The sequence below is a fragment of the Simochromis diagramma genome, unplaced genomic scaffold (assembly GCF_900408965.1).
Source record: "Simochromis diagramma unplaced genomic scaffold, fSimDia1.1 OVJJ01000302.1, whole genome shotgun sequence".
In the NCBI taxonomy this organism is placed as follows: Eukaryota; Metazoa; Chordata; class Actinopteri; order Cichliformes; family Cichlidae; genus Simochromis; species Simochromis diagramma.
In genome coordinates this window covers 11,827,376-11,846,052 of record NW_024386792.1, presented here as the reverse complement: position 1 = coordinate 11,846,052, position 18,677 = coordinate 11,827,376, and the positions used below count along the sequence as shown (strand labels likewise).

The following is an 18,677-nucleotide window of genomic DNA, read 5'->3' as shown; positions in this document are numbered from 1 at the left end:
GGGAGAGGATTCTTGACCAAACTAAAGTGCACTTAATGAAACACCCAAGACCCTCTTCAATAAGGCAGTGATTTTTCTCTGCCATTCTGCCCCGTATGCAACGCAGTGCGCGAGGTGACAGGTTAGTCGGTAGGGAAGAAGTATTAAAGATTACTTAAACAGATTTTAGTCCTCTCTTCTTTCCAACGTTGCTTCGGTTCATTGAAGTTTGTGGAGATTCATATTTGGAAAGCTGTCTTAAGCATTTCAAGTGGTTTGAGGTCTGGACTTTCCAGTACCTTCATTCTTTTATTTTCCAGCCATTCTGTTGCAGTATGCTGTGCTTGGCATCACTATCCTGTTGCATGACCATTTTCAGCCAAGCTTTAACTGCCGGACAGATGGTGTCACATTTGACTCTAGAATACTTTGGTGTACAAAGGAGTTTGGGGTTGGACTCCGTGACAGCAAGGTGCACAGGTCCCATGGCTGCAAAACAAGCCCAGATCATCACCTCACCGGCACTGTGCTTAACAGCTGCTGTGAAGTGTTTGTGCAGATATGCTTTTTGCAGAAGTCTTGTGTTCAGTTGCACCTTTGCAATCCTAAACTTTGCTGCTATGTTATTTTCAGAGAGAGAAGCCTTTCTCCTGGTAACCCTTCCAAATAAGCCATACATGTGCATTCTCTTTCTAACTGTTCTGTCATGAACTTTAACATTTAATATGCTAACTGAGGCCTATGGAGTCTGTGAAGTGGCTCTCAAGGTTTTTTGCAATTCCTCTGAGGATTGCAGGGTTTGACCTTGTGGTAGGTTTCCTGGGACATCGACGCCTGGGAAGATGTTTCTAACTATACAAAGATTACAAATTGAAATAGTGTTATAAGCCTTCTGAGATTGATGGGTGGTTACAATTGCTACTAACTACCAAAACCGCTTTTGCTGCTTTTATGGAGGTCCTCACATTTGTTAATGATCAGGTAATCAAGTGCATTTGACTAGCAGCACCTTGGTGTTACTGACCCTCTCGTTTGTGAAGGTGTACTTAGATTTCACACACTGCTTCTGCTTCTTGGCTTAGGTTTAATAGGCCATATTTTGTTGTTCGTCTGAGGTTGTATTTTACAAACTGAAAGAGAAACATTTATTTTTATTGCTTTAATATGTAAAACCTTAGAACTTTCAGAGGGTCTACTTTCTTTTTCAAAACTATATATCTTTTTATCTGCTTTCTCTCAGCCTCTCTCATCCCACTCAGTGACTAAATTAAAATCTTGAAGCATCCAAAGTGTCAGCATGATTCAGTGCAAGAGGCTCTTTATTTATCTAATGGTCAATGCATTCCTGATATGAGGCAAAAACCAATTAACAAGTGCGATGTGGTTTATATGGTTTATTCCTTACAGACCCTCCGCTGTAGTTTAAAAGAACACACGCATATCCACACAGCTGTAGCTGTCGACGTTTTTCTTTAGTCTTTAAATCACCATCCCGCAGCCTTAAATACTCATTTGAGGACCAACTTATTATTTGTGTTTAGTATTCGTCCACAGCTGGAAATAGTTCACGCAAATAAACAATTTGCTCATGTTTGAGAAATATTGGCTGAAAAATGAAAGGACCGGGCTGTTTTAATGAGGTCTTTCGTCTTTTAAAAAGATGTTTAGATTCCTGTTTAAGAGGGGTGAATAATATTTAGGAAAATGTAAACGGGAGTGGCACAGATAGAGCAGGGTGGGGAAGCGTTTAAAGATGGACCGAGGCATATTTGGTTCTGGTCATTTGATTTCACGGTGAACAAAAGCAGCTTAGTCTGTATCTTTTTATCCAGTTATGACTGTAACAGTACAGTGGGGAGGCAGGGTATTTTGCTGCTAACAGCCAGGCCTCGCTGTCAGTTGACTTTGTGAGACTTTGTGAGAGTGAATTGAATAATTATAGAGGATGTAAATAGAACTTTTGTTAGCTTCCACCACCTCTGCAGGAGAGTCATTATAGCTGCATGATGTCTGATTACCTGAGTGAATACAACGGTGTCACATGAGTCTGACTGACACATCACTTTTTGGTGAAATACAAGCTGTTCCATGGAGCACACGTCTTTTCCATCTATGAAACAGCTCGTGAGTCAGTTTTCTAATTCTGTTAAAAATAAAAAGGGTTACATCCTAAAGAGCTGTGACATCGAAACGCCGAAAACGACTGTCCTCAAAATGAAAGTGAGAGTGAGCGCTCAAAACCCATTTTCAGAATTTCACTTCAATGTGTCGTTTAGCAGCTTAAATAACAAAAATTATGTCAGCAAAAAGTTAAAATAAATTAAAATACATATTATATCACCAGCACATGAATGGAAGCATTGAGCTAAAACGTAAGATCAATAGGTACTTTCACTGTGGTCCCCAGTCACACAAGCTTGGAGATCGGTCAGTGACTGCCTGGCAACGACTGGTCGCTAGGCAAAAATGCCTGGCAGGAGGTTGCTTGGTGTCACTTGGTGACACTGGTCGCACAGAGGTTTCCTCCTTTCAAGTGCTTTAGGTGGATTTTGCATGGAAGTAAAACACTCACCAACTACTTGCTATGCGGCTATGAAGGGTTCAACATTTACCTTGAATAAAGCATGACCAGAATTATTGCCAAACTTGCAAGCTCAATCTCTGGGTGACCAACTGGTTATGGCAGCTACTTATAGCAATGCAATCAGAGTCAGGAAGTTCCCCTCCTATTTTTATTCTAGTGTGACCAAGGTATTGTAACGGTAATCTAATTACCGTTTTTGCAATAGTAATCCCTTACTTTACTTGTTACTTAAAAAAAGTAATCAGATTACAGTAGCGCGTTACTGCCCATCTCTGGTTACCAGCTGTCAGCTACGTAAAAAAGGATCCTGGTGTAGAAAGTAATATTAAATAAATTCTAACAACAGCTTATTAAGCTTAAACGTGCTGCTGTTGTTTATCCGCTGGTTTCCTCTTTCTGGTGTAAAGTGGGCCAAAAACAAACAAGAGAGACGAGAGTCGCGACAGAAAAGCCGATCAGCTGATCATTGATCAGTGTCGTGATTGAAGTAGCAACAGGAGAGGCAGGGGGAGAGAGGCAGTCACTCCATATATCGGTTGTTAAGCTTAACGTCAGAGATGAACTTACACACTTGCTTTACTTCTTGGATAATTTTTTCGGAGATGAAATGCCGGTTTGGTAGCGAGGCTCCAAATGCTCAACCAGACCGCCAACAGGTCTGGTACCCCAAAGCCGCTCTATCATGTTACGCATGCTGCCCCGACCTGCTAAGGTTATCGGCTGAGTTACGCCATGTCGCAAGTTTTGTGAGGTGCTTTTGTGATATTTAATGGATTGGATTACAGTTTTTATTTCTCTCCAATATCTGATCCAGTAATTTAGGTCAGTATCAGACCGATACCGATACGTAATATCGGATCGGTCCATCTCTATTTTAAACTAGCTTCCTTCTGTGGTTTTAAGGCCCCTTTGGACATTGAGATATAGTACGCGAGACAGTTGCTGATTTGCTCCTGTGTGGCTGAAAAACCAGTCTCCCAATCTCCACCAGCTAATAGAGTACAGTTTTGAATTATTGATGCTGTGTTGGAGTTACGACAATAAGCAGAAATGTCAAACATTGTCACCTGCTGCTGCGTCTCACCGAGGGAAATCCAGACCTTTAAATTAAATAAAAACCCTCAACGCTGAGATTTCTTTTCCGCTGTTGGACTGTCGGCTCATACTGTGTGTATTCCTCGAAGTCAAGTAGTTTTCTAATTCACCAAAGCGTCGAGTTTAGTGCAATTTGATATTACTTATAAGTCATGTCTGATGCAGCGTGTGCTTCAGCTCGGAAGAGAAAAGTACCACTCTTACCTTTAACTGACCACCCACTGAATGTAAATGGGCTCCTTAATAGATATGCCTGTCAGCTTATGTTATCCACAATGCCTTTCAGTCACTATACAGTTCAACCCACCACATCAAGCCCCCAGGGATATAGCAGGGCCTGGTAATGATGGCCTACGTATGTTTCAAATAAAGTGGCAGCTTGAGTTTTAATGTCTCAGACGGCTGCTTAGAGCCTGTGCAGCATACACCCTGGAGTCTGTAATCCACTGCAATATCCATGGGAAACATGTGACCAGTAAAATCCTCACAAATTGGGGGAATTGACAGGGGACAAGCTGATCAAAGCAAACTATTGATGGACTGATTGATCATGTCGATTTTTCACTGGCAGATTGGAGCCCTGTGATGGCGAGCTTGTGCAGTTGCATGTCTTATGCAGCTCTGGTTATTCAATTGGTGGTCTGTGCCATTTGACAGACTTCTGTGATCAATGTTCTTTGTAAATGTTAAGGCCGATACGGTTGATGGCGCCATCTTATTGGCATGATCTAGCTCAGCCCAGATGGTGCTGTGCGCACATTAACCTCACGGTGTGCGTGTGTGTATTGGTGCATGTAGGGAGGGCACAAACTCATCTTTTCACACTGGGGAAAACATGAGGCCACGTACTCAATCAGGAGGGATGACATGTCTGAATGTATTAAGGATTTAACCATTCTCCAGATCCACACTCCTTATCTTCTGCTCATAATAAGTAAAAAATATTTTTTCAACTGCAGGCTTGATGATGAATCTGTTCACTCTTAACCTGAGGCACACCTGCTCTAGCCTTACATTATCAATTCTGTATTACCAAATAGCAACATGAGCACATGGCTCATTAACATAGCGTTACCTAATGCAAGAAGCTATTTCTGGACCTATATTTACACTCATGCTTGGACCAACACATAGGACATTTTTCATTAAGAGCTATCTTTATTTCACTCACAAACAGACTGTATATAAAAGATGGACATAACCACCACACATTAGTTAACAAGGTCATATAGTGAAGCCTCAAGCTGAGCATTTTTACTGTTGCCATTTTGGCTTTTTAAAGCAAGTTTGACTGGGAAACCCAGGGTACTGCAGGTGTGGATTGCCTAAGAGTTGTCCACAATATTACATGTGATACAACTGCCAGTTGCTAGGGAAAAATGTGTTATCCTTGCCTGGCTGGCAGTGGTTCCTGGCTCTCACTGGATTAAACTGGATGCAAAGAAGGTGCTGCACCAAAAACTTCCAAAGAGATTGCTTTGGTTGCTAGCAGATTGCCATAGTTGTTTGTAGTTTTTCATGCATGTCTGTAAATACTGTGTACTAGTAGTACAACTTGGAAAAGTGTGACACAAATGGTAAATTGACTTCAAAATAGAATTGTTCCTTGGAACTACCAACGTGTTTTAAAATGTGCAACTTTTACTTTTAAGGCAAATTCTCTCCATCTCTGAATTGTGTTGCACTTTTCACTCTTTCTGATCTGATCTTTTGTACCTGGCTATAAACTTTTTAACATGAGAACTGAATCCACACTGGAGGCAGCCTCTAGTGGGACCTATTGGAACTGCATTTTTTGGCTTTGTTTTTCACCTGCAAATGTTGCCCTTTGTGTTGTATATGCTGCCTTCCAGATAGCTCGGAACATTGCAGGAAGAGCAGGAAAAACAGGATTTGTGTTGGTTCTTAGCAATGTAGAGCCATTCAGGTATCACTAGCAATACAGCATAATAATTGTTTATTTGCACTTAAAAACACTGCACAGGACATTTGTGGATAGAGCTTGGTCAGTGCTCTGTGCATAGCTTAGTTAGCGAGTCATAAATACACAACAGTGGCAATATAAATTAAAGGTTTTGCAGTTTTACTACTGTTTACGTCCAGTGCTGCCATCTTGGAATACTAACTCAGAGTTGCTGGGGTTGCTCTAACTTTCCAAGTGGTAAAAGCTGAGGGAGTGTTCCAGATTAAAATTAGAACTGGGACATTTTTTTGTCATAGACATCTATATTCAAGCTTTTTTAATTATGTAATCAGCAGAGTCGCCCCCTATTGGCCATTATTCAAGTTTTTGACATTGTTAAGGCCATCTTTTATATACAGATCATGTTTTCACCATAAAACCTGGCTCTGTTTCCCTCACAGCTGTTTCGCTTAACTTTAACAATGCCTGTCTGAGAAACATAATGAGAGACAAAAGTGCAGAGGGGTGTATCGAAAATTTGTTGGTTTCAGAAACGTGTTTGACCCACGGAACACACATTTGGGCTTTGTGTCTGCACATGCCGTTTAATCACGTCTGCAGTAAATTACTGGATACAAGAAGTGCACTCATGGCAGTGTCTTGTGTTAGCGCCCATTGCCACTTATCCATGTTCTCTTTGTAATTGCTGTGCGTGCGCTGTAATGGGCACGCATGAGCACATAGATTCAAATGTCAGCTCGGATTTGTTGATGCTGTTTTGTTCTATTAGGCTGTGAGTAAATAATCCACTCTCGACACCCTGCGTTTAAATGTTATTAATTGGGGGGGCTGTTAATGACGGCGGAGACGTTGCATGAAGGTCTGATTAGTCCGCATGTCACAGCCGCTCCCGCTCAGTGTTGCCGGCTGGCTGCTCCCATCCATCGTGTTATTTCTGTTTATTTGCCGGTAGCACTTCTGGACATCCATTTTTAATGTGAGGTACGGTCAAAAAAAAGAAAAAAAAGGAGGACTGGATCTTCTCCGTCTGCAGGAGCGCGTTAACTCACCTCACAGGTGTTTGTGTGGATGTGCGTGCGCACACGTTTGCTTGGAAGGGGCCCTCGTGCTGTTTGTTTTATGTTACAAGTATTTTATTTTTGTCAGTGAGAGTCGGCGCCGGCAATATGCGCCAGCTTAGATAAAAAGTAAATTGTGTATTATTAGAAGAGGGCACGCACTGCATGTAGTGTACTGTGCGGGTTGTGTGTATCTTCCTGTCCGTCAGGGTGTTATGTGGAGGCATATTTGAATTGTTACCATGGAAACCGAGCTCTGCCGTTACACAGGAACCCGGATGATTCTGTGCGTCTCTCCGCTCTCTCTCCCTCTCCTGCTGCTGTCACACTTCTTGTGGGATTTTAAACATTTTTTTTTCATACTTTCTCTCCACTGCCCTCTCTGAGTGATTTCATCTGCTCATTTTCAGAAGTTCAGCCATTTTTATCCAACTTACTGTACACTATAGCTTTCACAAAACAAAAATAGACCCCAAAACATTTCATTAACCTCCTCCCCACCCTTGGTCCTTCTTTTATCATCTCATGGTAATCATGTCTTCTTTTAATCTTCCCTTCTTCCACCTTCCACGCCTCCCTCCTTCACTCCCTCCTTTGGGTTTCTTATTGCTGTTCCTTCCTCCACCTCCATCTCTTTTGTGTATGTCTCTATTTATTCTCTCCTCTCGCCCCTCTCTTCTCTCTCCTCTTCTCTCTGCTGCCTTCCTCCCACTCGCTTCCTCCTCCTCCTCTCTCTCTCTAGGCTCTGGTGTCTTCATGGAGAATTCAGCTCGTTTACAATTAGCATGTGCACCTGCAATTAAGCCTGACAAACCTCTGGTAATTAGACCTTTTAGGCAAACTGTTTGGTTTTTTTTCTTTGGTATGTGGCGATCACATCCAGGCGGTTCGGCCTCTTTCTTTTAGCGCAGATTTGCTGGTTTCTGTCAGACATCAGCAGTGCTCACAACTTCTCTCTCCCTCTTTTGGTTTTTTTGGACTTTTATGCTATGGGTGCTGACTGTATCAGCTCCGCAACACACAGGCTGCTTGATAAATAAAAGATTAGCAAAGGTGTTGTGTGAAGGAGGTAGAGAGACAAAGCTTTTTACTCTTACCCTTCATTTATCCCTCTCCTCAAGTGCTCCTTTGTGCTTAATTTAGAATAGAGGCATAAACATATACTCATTAGGATTCCTCATCTTTATCTGTGCAGAAAATATGCCCAAATTTGCACTCCCTGTTCACTTGTATGTGCGCGCACTCAGAAACCTCAATTCTCACATCAGGCTATGACTAATTGTGTTTCTCCCTGCCTGTCACCTCCCTCTGCTTACATCTTTCACCCCGCCTCTCCCTTTTCTATCTCTCCCACTTTCTTTCCCTTCGCCCCTCTTCCTTCCATGCTCGTCTCCGCTGATCTTTGTACATGTGCTAATAGTAGCAGCGAATAACGGCAATAATACTGACTAACAGGTCTGCAGTTGACTTCAAAGATCAGCAAATGGGTCTCAGAGGGTTGAAGGGAGCAACCAAAAAGACAGGTTTGGAGGGCTAAGGAGAGAAAAGCAGTGGAAGCAGTGAGGGAGGGAGAGGGAGGGAGGGAGGGAGGGAGGGAGAGACACTCAGTGAGTGTCTAATGGTCACTTAGCCTGGCAGCAAGTCCATGAAGCTGTGAGGCTGTCAATCTGTCAAAATGCACCCAGTGCTATCATGACTCCCTTAAAACAGAGACGCACACACACTCACTTACACACACACAAAACTCCCTCTCTTTCCTGCTCTGTCTTTGATGTGTGCCACAGGGTTCCTCCGAGGAAGTCACGGCACAGTGTAATGGATGTGGCGTTGTCACTTGATGCTCTATGAGAGCTCACAGCCCTCTCTCTCTCTCTGTGAGGTTTTATTTCCAGCTATATGGGTCACTTAGCTTGTTCTGCGGTTAAAGGGTCAAATTGTCTGTATTTTGATAGCCTGGCCAGAACTGGGCTTATTAGCCTTATCCTTAACATAAAGCAAAGAGCAAAGACATTATTACTGCTCTGGAGTCCAGTGGCAGCATGCTTTACACCACCGGATTCGGCACTTTACATTGTGCTTGGTGATTTAAGGCTTGAATGCAGCTGCTTGGCCATGGAAACCTAATCTATGAAGGTCTCTACACACTGTTCTTCAGCAAATCTGAAGACCGCATGAAGTTTAGAGGTCTGTAGCGATTGACGGAGCAGAAAGCTCTGAGATTTTATGTGACCTACCACTTCATGGCTGAGTTGCTGTTGTTCCAAATCTGATCCACTTTGTTATAATAGCACTAACCGTGGACTCTGGAATATATATTGGTGAGGAAATTTAATGATTGGATTTGATGCACAGGTGGCATCCTTTCATGGTACCACGCTGGAAGTCACTGAGCTCCTGAGATTGACCCATTCTTTCACAAATGTTAGTAGAAACAGTCTGCATGCCTAGGTGCTAAATTTTATACACCCGTGGTCTTGGGAATAATTGGAACATCTGAATTCAGTGATTTGGATGGGTGAGTGAATACTTTTGGCAATATAGTGTATGTCCGGCAAGCGTAATGGCGAGTTACTGGCCCGTTTGAAAGGAAAGCTGTAGTGAGACTGAAAACAGATGTCGGCAAACTGAGGAGTGTATTTAGGAACATTTGTGCAAACTTTTGGGAAAAAATATTATGTTGGACACAATTTCAAGTCCTTAAGTTGTGAGGTGATCTGAATCCTAGCCCTGTTGCCAGGGGTTGTCCTTTCTCAAACAACAGGACCTTGGCAACCCATGCCAAAACAGCTCAGGTATTTACACCTTCAATATGCAAGATGTTGACTGTGAGATCCAGCTGCTTACAAGCTTAATAAAAGAGTGTCAAAAAGCTGACTCGCAGGCCAGAATCAACCTACAAAAGGGTCCAATCAAGCTCAGTGGATGGAATTGCAGCGATTTAGGCTACACCTTTTGGCTTTTTCCTGTATTTTGCATCAGGAAGCACTCGGTTGCAAGAAAAGGTCACATCCCAAGAGCAGAATGATTTATCTCCGGGAATTATTATCTGTGTTATTGTCAGTTTTACAGCGTCCTTTCTGCCATACCACCGAAGTAGGACGGCTAATTCGAGAAGCCGTGCCAACGCATTTTTGTTTTATGACAGTAATGTTTCTTTATAATTACAGCAAACCGACAGGTAAACTGAGTTATATTGTTGAAGTTTCTCTTATGTTTTTTCGCAAAGCTGAAAAAATGAGAACATGATGATGATAAACTTTGCAGGCTGTTCATGACCTGTTTTGCAAATTGATGTGTCATTGACTGTTTTTCTGAATGTACTGTGATCTGATATGTCCCAGCTCTTGACGTGGGCTGTGGTTACTGTCATTTTCTGCAGGTGGTCGTGTTTTGCATCATCACTGCTGTGTATTAATTAATTTATATTTCAGTTCATATTTAAAGTGTTAAACATCATTTTTCAGATGTTTTGCATTTATCTTCTCTTTCTGTCTCTGTTCTCTTTGCCTCCAGGGACGGCATTTACACTCCTCCACAATGCTTGTCAGCCTCCACCGTTCTCACTCCCATCTTCAGGACAAGCAGTTGATCTCCCCCTCCTCCTCCTCCCCCCATCCTCCCTCCCCTCCTCCAGACCGGTCATCCTATCACCCTTATCCGTGCCCTCGGCTGACGCTGCCTTTCCTCTCTCTGTCCTTCTCTCTGCTCCTCCTCTCCATTGTCTTCTTGCCCGTCTGCGAGTCCCGCAGGGGCGGAGGTCCAGGAACTGGGCCTGGAGGTTCCCCAGGGGGACAAGGAGGCCAGAGGGGAGGCAGCAACCAGAGGGGTGTAGTTATCCCTCCGCATTACTCCCCCGGCTCTCCAGCACTTCCCCCCATCAGTCCCAAGTTGATCAACTCGCTCAGCATTGCTGTCATCCTGGTGGGCAACTCTAGTGAAGTAGCCTTGGGGGCTGGACTTGAGAAGGAGGACTTCCTCCACATCCCGTATCCTCCCAAAGTCGAGGTGGTCACCATGAACGAGACCGACCCCAAAAGTATCATCAATCGGATCTGCGCTCAAATGACAAGGAACCCACTGCAAGGCGTCGTGTTCGGTGACGACACAGATCAGGAGGCCATCGCTCAGATCCTGGACTTCATCTCTGCACAGACACACATCCCCATACTGGGCATCAGAGGAGGATCTGCCATGGTCATGGCTGCTAAGGTAGGAGAACTCGGCTGAGTGCATCAATGCTTTGATCCACAGTCCACTATAATCGGGAACAAATATTAAGGTGAAGGGAAAAGAGATATACCTCATCCTGCTGTAGAATAATGCCTCCTAGATACAATTTAGAGTAATGTACTTACGACTAATAATATAATTCCCGTGCAGGTTTCTAGATTAATCATATCAGCTGCAATAATTCCAGTCAAAATTCACTGAAAGAAAACAAATAGCTGAATCATTTTTTCTGAGATAATGAACTGTTTTTTTTTATGAGTGTGAAGTCTATCAGTAGTATCATTTGTTAATTTGTCCTTGTACTTTTTATGTTGCATCAGCCCCTCGGTGCTCGGTGCTGCTTCTTATTCCAAACCAGCCTCTCGACTGATTGATTTTGCTGTTAATAGACCCCCCCCCCCCCCCGGCCCTCCGAGCCTGACGTCACATCGGAGCTCCTGACAGCGAGTCGACTCAACGTTCAAAGCACTCACAGTGGGAAACAAAAGAATACATAATAAGTCAAAAAAACATCTCTGTGGGACTGAGTTACACGAGATTTGGCACAAACTGGGCTGCACAAGTAGAATCCATAACCCCGAAATGGAAGAACAGCTTTGAAATGTAGCCTCAAAGATGTCGTGTTAATAGCCTTTTAAATTTCTCAAAGACGAATGGCGGGGTCCGTACAAGCGTGCAGGAGGAGTTTTTAAAAAATTTGTTTTTAGTTTTTTTTTAAATTAACTTTTAGATGCATGCTCGCTGTGAGGCGTACAGTAGATTCAACATATTGTTTGTTACCAAGTGCAAAAGTTTCTGTTGACCTTGTTATAGTTTGGAAAAACAAATCTTACCTTCCAGCCACATATCTATTAGTGGAATAAGTTGAGTGTGTTTTTTTAAAGTGTATTGAACATTTTTAAAAGTCCTGAAAGTTTTATCGCAGTACTGCATTATGTTAGAGGCTGGTGAGGACTTTAAGGAAATGACAGCAATTAAATCAGGGATTTGGGTCGGCTCGGAAAAGCTCCATTGCCCATAATTTTTCAAAACTCACATAAAAGTCAAACCACTGTATGCTCATACTGATTGAAAACCTCCGATGAAAAAGCTGCAAATATTATCATGCAATAAATAGCACATGCATTTTTCTCTACTGCATACTTGCAATTTTTCAGAGATGAAAATAATCATTAGAAAAAATTACAGATAGATTGCTTAAAACTGCTGCAGTTAAAGACTTCACATTAGCAGCTCTCGTGTGTATTGTGAAAATGTAAATTCTCCAACACCAACCTGAACAGTTGCTACACGGCAACGATCCGTTTTTTCACCCTGCCACCTAAATGTTGCGGCAGAAATAGAGATCCATCAGACCAGGCAATGTTTTTCAAATTTTCTGTAGACCAGTTTTGTGAGACTTTTAGATCGAGTGTCCCGTTCTTCTACTGCTGAAGCCCATCTGCATCATGCTCCAGTATTTTTTAAATTCAGTGCTCTTCTGCATACTTTGGTTGTAGTGAGGGTGTTTTTTGAATTACTGTTAAAAACAGTTTGCAGATCAGCAGCTTCTAAAATACACAGACCAGCCCGCCTGGCACCAACAACCTTGCGACATCCAGATTCACTTAAATCCCTCTATTCTGATGCTCAGGTTGAGCTTCAGCAGCTCGGTTAGGCCAGGGGTTGCTGCCACGAATAGCAGCAAGACCCAGCACAGAACACAGCAGACATCAAAAACAACAGCACATATTAAGTTAGACACAGAGTGGAGGTGGGCTGCAAAGTAGCTTGCAGATATGCATCAACTGTAGGCAGGCTAAAGTGACTTAAAATACCACAACTTAAATAGCAATCCATTAGAACTGGGTATTGATTGAGCTTGAGCTGAACTGAAATCGGCCTGTTATGGCTGCTGTGGCTTGAATTTGTGCCTGCTTGAACTAATTCTGTGCTCGAATATGTTTATTATGGATCATAAAATCCCCCGAAACAGCAAGTGAGTTTAATATAATCTGGAAATTGCATTTTGTGCCTTGACTTGTTGCTTCGAAGAACATTTTCAATCAAAGATACCTCTCAATTTGAGTAAACAAAGAATCAAATGAATGCTCCACATCAAAGAGAGCTGCTTTAATGTCCTTGCAAGAAGGAGCTCTCTCCAGTGAGAAACACTCAGAGCCTACGCAGCCTTTTCTTCCCCGCTTCTCTAAAAGACAGTTGCATGGACGTTGCGTAGAGAAAGAATACAATGAAGAGATGATACTGAAGAGATGAAGACAGAGCGAACAGAATAAACAAGGGGGGGGGGGGGGGGGCTGAAGGTTATGACATAACACAACGTGTGTGGGTGTGAAGGAGGAAGAGGAGTTTGCTTAACCTATAATTATCGCATTTTGCAGCTGACAGGGAGACAGAGGCCACAGGCTGAGAGTGACAGAGGCGAAAGGATTGATAAGAGTGTGAGAGTCATGTAAAAGCACTGCTGAGGAAATGCGACGCATGAGAGAGAAATGTGTGTGTGCGTGCGTGTGCGTGGGTTAATGCATTTGATGCTGAACACAGTTTTTCAGGAAATCTCAGTAGTTTCTCATTCTCAGTGATTACCGCTCACTTGGCTCGTTCCCCTTAAACCTTTATTCTTCTTCTGCTTGTTGTCAGTCACACACACACGAGGGGGTGAATGCAGTGGATACGGTTGGCACGGCAACCACTTGCTTATACATTTCCCTGTACGTACTGTATAAAAGCAATTAGTGTGAGATAGAGGAAAGCAATGATTATTTCTGAGTCTGACAAAAGCAGAGCTGAAAGAGAAAAGGTCATGGCTGCTAAGGAAGTGGCGGTGGGTGAGGTTTTGAATTGAAAGATGAAAAGATTAACGCTAAAAAAAAACGAGGTTAAAAATGCAGAGAGGATCCAAAACAGGCCAGCGAGACTAAGAGGAAAAGTGATTTGCCTTTCAGTGGCGTAAGTTCAAATTTTTAAAGCGGCTGGATTTTATTTTGAACTGTGCAGTCACACAAACTATTAAAAATTGCCCCGTTTTTCTGATTTAGATTCATGTAATCTGTGTAGATTCACGCAAACAACAGCTGTGACACTTTGCAAACTAGTGTAAAATAAATTACTGAATTGTGCTCGTGGACCAAATTTGTAGCGGTTCCAGTCTTTGAAAGAGCTGCAAGGTCAGCCTTGAGCAGTACGTGTTGTTGGATGTGGTGGCAAAAGTCACAAGATCTTCAGCTTTGAGAGTTTTATACTTAAATTTTGTTTTCATTCAGTGGTTAGTTAGGTTTAGGCGGACAAAAAAGAATTTGCTGAGAGCAAGAAGCCAAAACTTTGTGGTTATGTTTAGTTGAAGCTTGTGGAAAATATTTTATCTTCCAGTTTACCTTTGTGATGAGTTCCTTCAGGGAATAATCTCAGGAATGCAAGTGCAAAATCATGCTTGAAGCAGTTTTATAAAGATATATTTTGGGGGTTGTATCCCTCATGGGTATAAATGGAATGGTACTTATATAGCGCCTTTCTACTCAATTCAGCACTCAAAGCACTTTCTACTGCAGGTCTCATTGACCCAGTCACACACACACACACACACTCATCCTTTTTATCTTTCTTACAGTCACACAAACAAACTCGCACTCATGGATGTAACTCGGGGTTCGGTATCTTGCTCAAAGATTATTGGGCATGTGGCCGGAGAATCAGGGATCAGCCCGATTGGCATTTAAACCACTCTAACACCTGAGTCACTGGAAAGACGACAGGAAGCTGGGAGGAAGAAGTAGTAAAAAGCCTCTCTTGGAAATCAGTTAAAAATTATGTTGTCACTCCTGCACAGTAACAAATAGCTTTATGAGCTGTCATAAGACTGGGGTGAACATTTTGGTTTTCTAATCATTTCTACTCCAGGAGGCAAATAAATTTTGCATTTGATGTAAGTTTTTATCAGTAAACTGGGATTACTGTGTTGTAAATATTCCAAACCACTGACATTAATGTCTCCTTTAACAGTGGCGTGCTACTGCCACATCAGTTTTTTTTTAGATTTTGGTCAGTTCCTTAACATAAAAATTCAAGTAGCACCACTCTGACTTGAGGTTTTATAGTTCGAGGAGAGGACCAGCCTGGAAAACCTTACATATATGGCAAAAGTAATGGAGCCATATATACACCTAAAGGACTCGTGACTTTTATGTACTATGCATCTCCACGACAACACTCTTTAACTTTACTGATAGTTGATCGTGGATTATCTAAGAAGAAATAGATTTTAGAGACTGATTTGTTGCAGTGGTGCCATCCAACTACCAAACCAGTGACCTCTCTAAAACGACACCGTTCTTTCATAAATGTTTATAAATGCAGGATATACGGCTTGGTGCATGATTTTATACACTTGTGTGTATTTCTTTTTTAAACCAAACCCTGACCTTCTCCTAAACCTAATCAGCTGGTCAGTGAGGTAAATCTAAACAAATGTGAGTGAAATCGAAACACCTCTGCAACCCCTCCTCTTCTTGTACTGACTTTGCTGCTCATTCAAAAAAGGAGCTCTTAACAGTTCACATGTGTGAACTGTTGAAGACCTCTGACTTAGTTTAAAGCAGCTGGCAATAGATACAGGAAGTCGAAAAGACCAAACTAGAAACACAACAAGTTGCAGAAACATGTGTTTGCATGTTTGTGCAATTATGTCTGCAAAAAAGCAGTTGGATGTCAGGTTTAGTGATGGAGGTGACCCCAAATGCAGACTCATAGGTTGGTGTCAAATGAAAAAAAGCTTTATTAAAGAAGGAAACCTGGTCCATAAGGAATCACAGGACCTCCAGACATACACACAGAGAGCTATGAAACGAGACGACAGGAGCAGTAACAGGAAAAAAATAAGGGGAAACAAGGGTTGTAAACACATACAAGGTCATTATGGAGATGGAAACACCAGGAAACACAGCTGTAACTAATCGGCAAAACTTGGAATTGGAAGCAAAACTAAATACAATGTACATGACACAGGAGAGTATCAAAAATCAAACAGGATGTCAGGTTTGCTGTGTGGCAGGAAGAGTAGGACTAACTATAGGAGACAAGAGATTAACTAAAAGAAACAGTTTTATTGCTGTTAGAAACAATGAATTAGGTTCTAGTAGAAACAATTAGTACCTACTCCGATCAATTTGCCACAGTTTTCAGGGTTTTCCATCAGGACATAGTACCTGCTTAGCTGGTGTTCCAAGCGATCCGAGCAAGTACTAAAATGCGACATTGTCAGACAGCATTCGACTGATTGACTGGTCAGTAGCGTCATTTGATGAGGTATGAGAGCATCTCGTTCACAGAAATTAAAACCACCATTTTTGAAACCCAGCAACGAGGGAAATGGCTACAAAAACAACGCGTTGGACCGAGAAGTCACAGACCAAGCAGCAGGTATATCGTTGCCTCGAATTTTTAGCATTGGTCTCATATACTAATTACGTCACAGGGGCTTGGACGTGTTGCTATAACAACAAGCACGGACATTAGGTGGTATGAAAAACCAGTCGATCTGATTTGAGCTGTGGTGAGTCGATCCGAGTAGGTACTAATAGAAAAGGGGCTTAAAGCAACAAGGGAAGCAAAACTGAACATAATGCACTCAAGACGGGAGACTATCGAAATAAAACAGGAAGTAACAAACACAGAAACCAAGACTAAAAGACACAAGGGAACAGAATGGAGATACAGAAGGGGATGAACAGCCTCCCATTAACTTAAGGCACAGATCATGGAACAGAGCTACAACATCATAACAGAAAGCCTGAATGTCAACAATACAGAATATAGAACTATATAAAGATACAAAAAACTAGAAAACTCCAAACTATGACGCAGGAAGAGCTAAACAAGAGAACATCAGTGACAGAGACTTAACTATGCACAATGGACACGAGGAAGGCAGGGTAAATATCATAAACAGTAACTGGAACAAAAGCACAAAGCTGAAAACTGAATAAACAAACTAAGAATCAAACTGAAGATAAGGGATAATCAACGCAACTTAGAAATCCAAAAACACAAAATGCTGGCGCAAGACCCAGGACCATAACACGGAGAGGTTTTCCTGCATCAGTAACTTAGTTCTCATCAGGTACTGTAACCAGTCAATTCCCTCTCAGACAGTAGATGTCTAATCTGTTGTTCCTGCTGAAGCCTTTAATTTATTTCAAACTTTAGAGCAAGCCACTCAATTTCTCAGAAACTGGTGAAAACAGCACTATACATGCTTATCCTCTTTATCGCATTCAGTCTTTTAAACGAGACTCCTCCACATGCATTACAGTCTGTATTGAGATGATGCGAGCAAATAATAAACTGATCTCATACTTTGCAGAGTCCTTGGCTTTATTTCCCTTTCCAGTACTTCATTGTAATGAAACTGTGACAGTTGCAGGTAGGCCCATTATGCACCAAACCATTTGCACGCTTCCATTTAGCCATTAATTCAGTGTGTGCCATGTGTTGGTATTGGCATAATAGGGCGACAGAGTTGGTCCTGGCCCGCACTCAACTGTGGCTCTGGAGACTAATGAGGTCTTTCAGATCTATTGTTGGGACTTAAGCTGTGTGTCTGTGCATGCATGTGGATACGTCGAGCATGCTGGTGTTCAGTGATAATAGCCTCTTTGCCTGTGTTTGGGGAGATTACAGCAGTTGTCTGCGCCACAAACAAGGTACCTAGAGGCATACAGCATCCAGATACTATTTCTCATAAATGGTCTGCTTGTCTTAAAGGTGATTTTTTTTTTGCCCAGTCTTTTGTTGCTCTATTCAGTACTTCTTACTGTGTTTTTTTTAAACCCATACAGGGGCCTTGCAGCTTGCACTTCTTGCTTGTTTAACGTCTGCCTCTCTTGGGTGAAAAACTGTCTGTCAGGTGGGCAGTAATACAGCACATGGATGAATGGGCTGCTGTGCTGTGGCTTCGTGGTTTGTCCATTTGAAAGAAATGTAAACTTCTTTGTATAAGAAGAACAAGCTGCTTTTGTATCTCCTCAGGATAAAAAAACAAAAAACTCTTTTTTTATGCAGACCTAGCTCTCTCTGCCACTGAAAACTGATTCACTGCTCCCTGATTGATTACTGCAATTATACACCCTCTCTATCTTAAAATAGGCATTCTTTTCAGAGAAACATGTGTGGACTTCTTCTAAGGCAGACATGATCGGAGAAGTAAATTATCTTCCGGACTTGTTTGGCCACTTTGTCTGACATTAGTAAGGCCAACTGCTAGCTGTACAGTGATGCGTGTCCTTGCCAATCTGTTGCAGCTGATGATTTTTTGAGCCAAGGGTGCACTCTGTTTCCTCATGCGATTGTTCTCATTCCCAGTTTGTGGTTTTATGGGTGCTGTCCTTTCATCCTGCGTGCACCAGGTATCCCATTATGCTTGCTAGTTGTACATGAGGGGATAATGGGCAACCACCGTAATGCCCCCTTTTGGCAATTAGTTCAAATCCAGAAAGGCAAGAGAATTAAGGCGCAAACTACAATAACAAACTGCATGTATGCCTATTATCACTTATAGCTCATCAGCTTTCCTGTTTTTGTCACTTTCATTTTTAAATCCTATTTCTTCATTTCCAGAAAATGTGCAGAATATAATCATTAACACAGGGCATCTGTAATGTGGAAAGCCAATTTGTGCAGGAGATGTCTGCAATCAGTCTCATAAATGACACAGGCGGGAGTGTCGGCCCCATTTGTGTAGTGTCACCGCAACAAAAATGCTCCATATGTCTGATGTAACTTCCACAATTGATGCTGATGCACTTGTACTGCA

General features: G+C 42.2%; 1 protein-coding gene across 8 annotated transcripts in view; it reads left to right on the top strand.

The window, feature by feature from the left end:
- Positions 1 to 18,677, top strand: part of grin2bb (glutamate receptor, ionotropic, N-methyl D-aspartate 2B, genome duplicate b) — a 138,099-nt gene that overhangs the window by 19,472 nt on the left and 99,950 nt on the right. For all 8 annotated transcript variants that reach the window (XM_040024496.1, XM_040024498.1, XM_040024500.1 and 5 more), the window contains one exon: positions 10,154 to 10,849. In XM_040024496.1, coding sequence (XP_039880430.1) covers positions 10,154 to 10,849 — 696 coding nt within the window. The remainder of the gene's footprint in view (positions 1 to 10,153; positions 10,850 to 18,677) is intronic.